Source organism: Propithecus coquereli, unplaced genomic scaffold (assembly GCF_000956105.1).
Source record: "Propithecus coquereli isolate 6110/MARCELLA unplaced genomic scaffold, Pcoq_1.0 Scaffold3, whole genome shotgun sequence".
Taxonomy (NCBI): domain Eukaryota; kingdom Metazoa; phylum Chordata; class Mammalia; order Primates; family Indriidae; genus Propithecus; species Propithecus coquereli.
Genome location: NW_012148618.1, coordinates 21,585,704 through 21,587,961, shown reverse-complemented (window position 1 = coordinate 21,587,961; position 2,258 = coordinate 21,585,704). Strand labels below are relative to the sequence as shown.

General features: G+C 35.6%; 1 protein-coding gene across 1 annotated transcript in view; it reads right to left on the bottom strand.

The window, feature by feature from the left end:
* The window catches only part of AP4E1 (adaptor-related protein complex 4, epsilon 1 subunit), a gene marked incomplete at its 3' end in the record, with an annotated part of 79,068 nt that overhangs the window by 34,786 nt on the left and 42,024 nt on the right, over window positions 1-2,258 (bottom strand). The window contains exon 15 of the mRNA XM_012649157.1: window positions 530-644. Coding sequence (XP_012504611.1) covers window positions 530-644 — 115 coding nt within the window. The remainder of the gene's footprint in view (window positions 1-529; window positions 645-2,258) is intronic.

Sequence of the window (2,258 nt, the reverse complement as noted above, 5' to 3'; positions counted from 1 at the left end):
AAATCATGGCAGAGGTCTTTTCCTGACAGGCTGAATTTCTTAAGTATAAAGTTATTCTTTCCTTTCTTAGCTGTTCATAACTTAACTGATCAGATATTGTGTTGAAGGAAGCATTCTAATACACTTAAGAAATACTAGACTGCTCAGAAAGAAAATGAAACTCACTAGCCAATAATAACCAGGGCTGTTTCCTGAAACTTTTCCACAGATACGCTCACACTAATATGTATCACCCTACTAGGACAGGGACCAACATGACAATTTCACGTTCAAGTTCTTTCAAAATTCCAGGAAGGCTATGATATCTTAGGCATTTATGTACGTGGCATCTATGAATTTGGGAATAACTCTAGGCTAACTTTGTTTTTCTGGGTGTCTGAAAACCTAGTCAGAGTAAACAAAATCACAAGTATTTAAAGAGGGATAATAAAAAGTAAATATCTTTAGTTATTGACTTAATGATTATAATATCAATTACATTAAAAAAAGTCTCTACGATTTAGCTTATGATAAACCTATGAAAAATTACCTTTTTCCTGAGAAAGCTTTTCCTCCTGGCGTTGGTGGTGGGGTTTGTAAGGTGCTGCCCCTTGACTGAGTCCTTCAGCCACAAAACCATCCAGAAAAGATAATGAAGCATCTACCTGTATTAAAATTAAACAAAATTAGGAATTAAAAAAATGTATCCTAAGCAGTAGACTGTACATTCACATAAATATTTTTAGACCATATATGCTTAAAAAAATTTAAGTAAAAAACAGAGCTTTCATTCTAAAAATGCTACCCAACTCTCTGGCTTTCTGAAGCATCTATAATCAGATCATCTGGCTAAGAATCTAACAATGTAAATCATTTGCAGTTATTATTAATTTCACTGCATTGTACAATATATTTTTGAGCATCTAATATATTAGGGCATCCTATTAGGTGCTATGATTGAGACAAAAAAGAGACACAGTTCCTACCCAGAGGAGAATTGTAACATACCAGAAGAGACAGAAATACATACTATAAGGTATTGTGACTGTATTGGTTTCCTGCTACAGGGGACTAAAATCACGGTGTTTGTGGGGCTTGTTTCTTTGGGATGTACCAAGGAAGAATCTGTTCCTTGTCTCTGTCAGCTTTTAGAGACTACCAGCATTCCTTGGTTTATGGCCACAACAGTCCAATCTCTGCTTTCATAGTTATTTTGCCTTCTCTCTGACCTCTTGCCTCACATTTATAAGGACCCTTGTAATTATATAAAGCCTATCTAGATAATCTAGGGTAATAACCCCATCACAAAACATTTAAAGTCATCACAGCTACAAAGTCCCCTTTAATATTCAAGGTAGCACATGCACAGATTCCAGGGATTAAGATGTGATCATCTTCAAGGCAGCATTATTCAGCCTCCCACAGTAGCAGATTTAACTATCCTATTCCCTTCTACCCAAAAGTACTTTTTAACATATCTATGAAAAAAATTACTTAATTTCAGCAGCAATGGAAAGGTACAAGAAAATGATTAAGTAAAAAGATGAAGAAATGATATGAGATAAAGAAAGAATAAAGAGGAAAGGAGAAGAGGAAAAGTGAAAGAAAAAATAATTACAGATACACAAGAGAACAGGATGACCTCAGAAACCAAAGATTTGCTTCTCTCAATTTAACCAAGTGTATACAAACACCTCAAATAATTTAGAATGACAGGTAATTCTCAAACACCTCACCCTCTGAATTTGGAAAGGTTTAGCTTCAATAGGATTCTTAAGAGATGGGGCTATGTCATCATCATTATCTTTCATTGGGGGGAAAAGGAAAGTGTAGTTACCCCCTAGTGCAATACTATGTACAGTATAATCATTAGTCATTTCAATAAATATCTCTGGAATGCCCACCAAATACTAAAGCAAAGCCTCTGCCCTTGAAGGACTACTGAAAGAACTAATGAAGAAATGTTCCAAATGAACACAACCCATGAAAACCTGAGGGAAAATTACTGTGAATATTGCCCATCCTCTTCTTTTTCTCAACTACATGATACTAACACTTAAAATTTTAAATACGTCTGTTTGCCTTTGGAAGTTTTCTAATTTATACCAATTTGAGGAGAGGATGGGATGAATTAAAGGGAGTGTGTGTTAACTGAGAATGTTAGGTTAAAATGAGTGGCAGCTGAAAGTAGGTAGGAGATGAAAAGGTGGGTGATCAGGTTCCAAAATGGTAAAGAATTTAGATAGTAGGCTGGGCGCGGTGGCTCACGCCTGTAATCC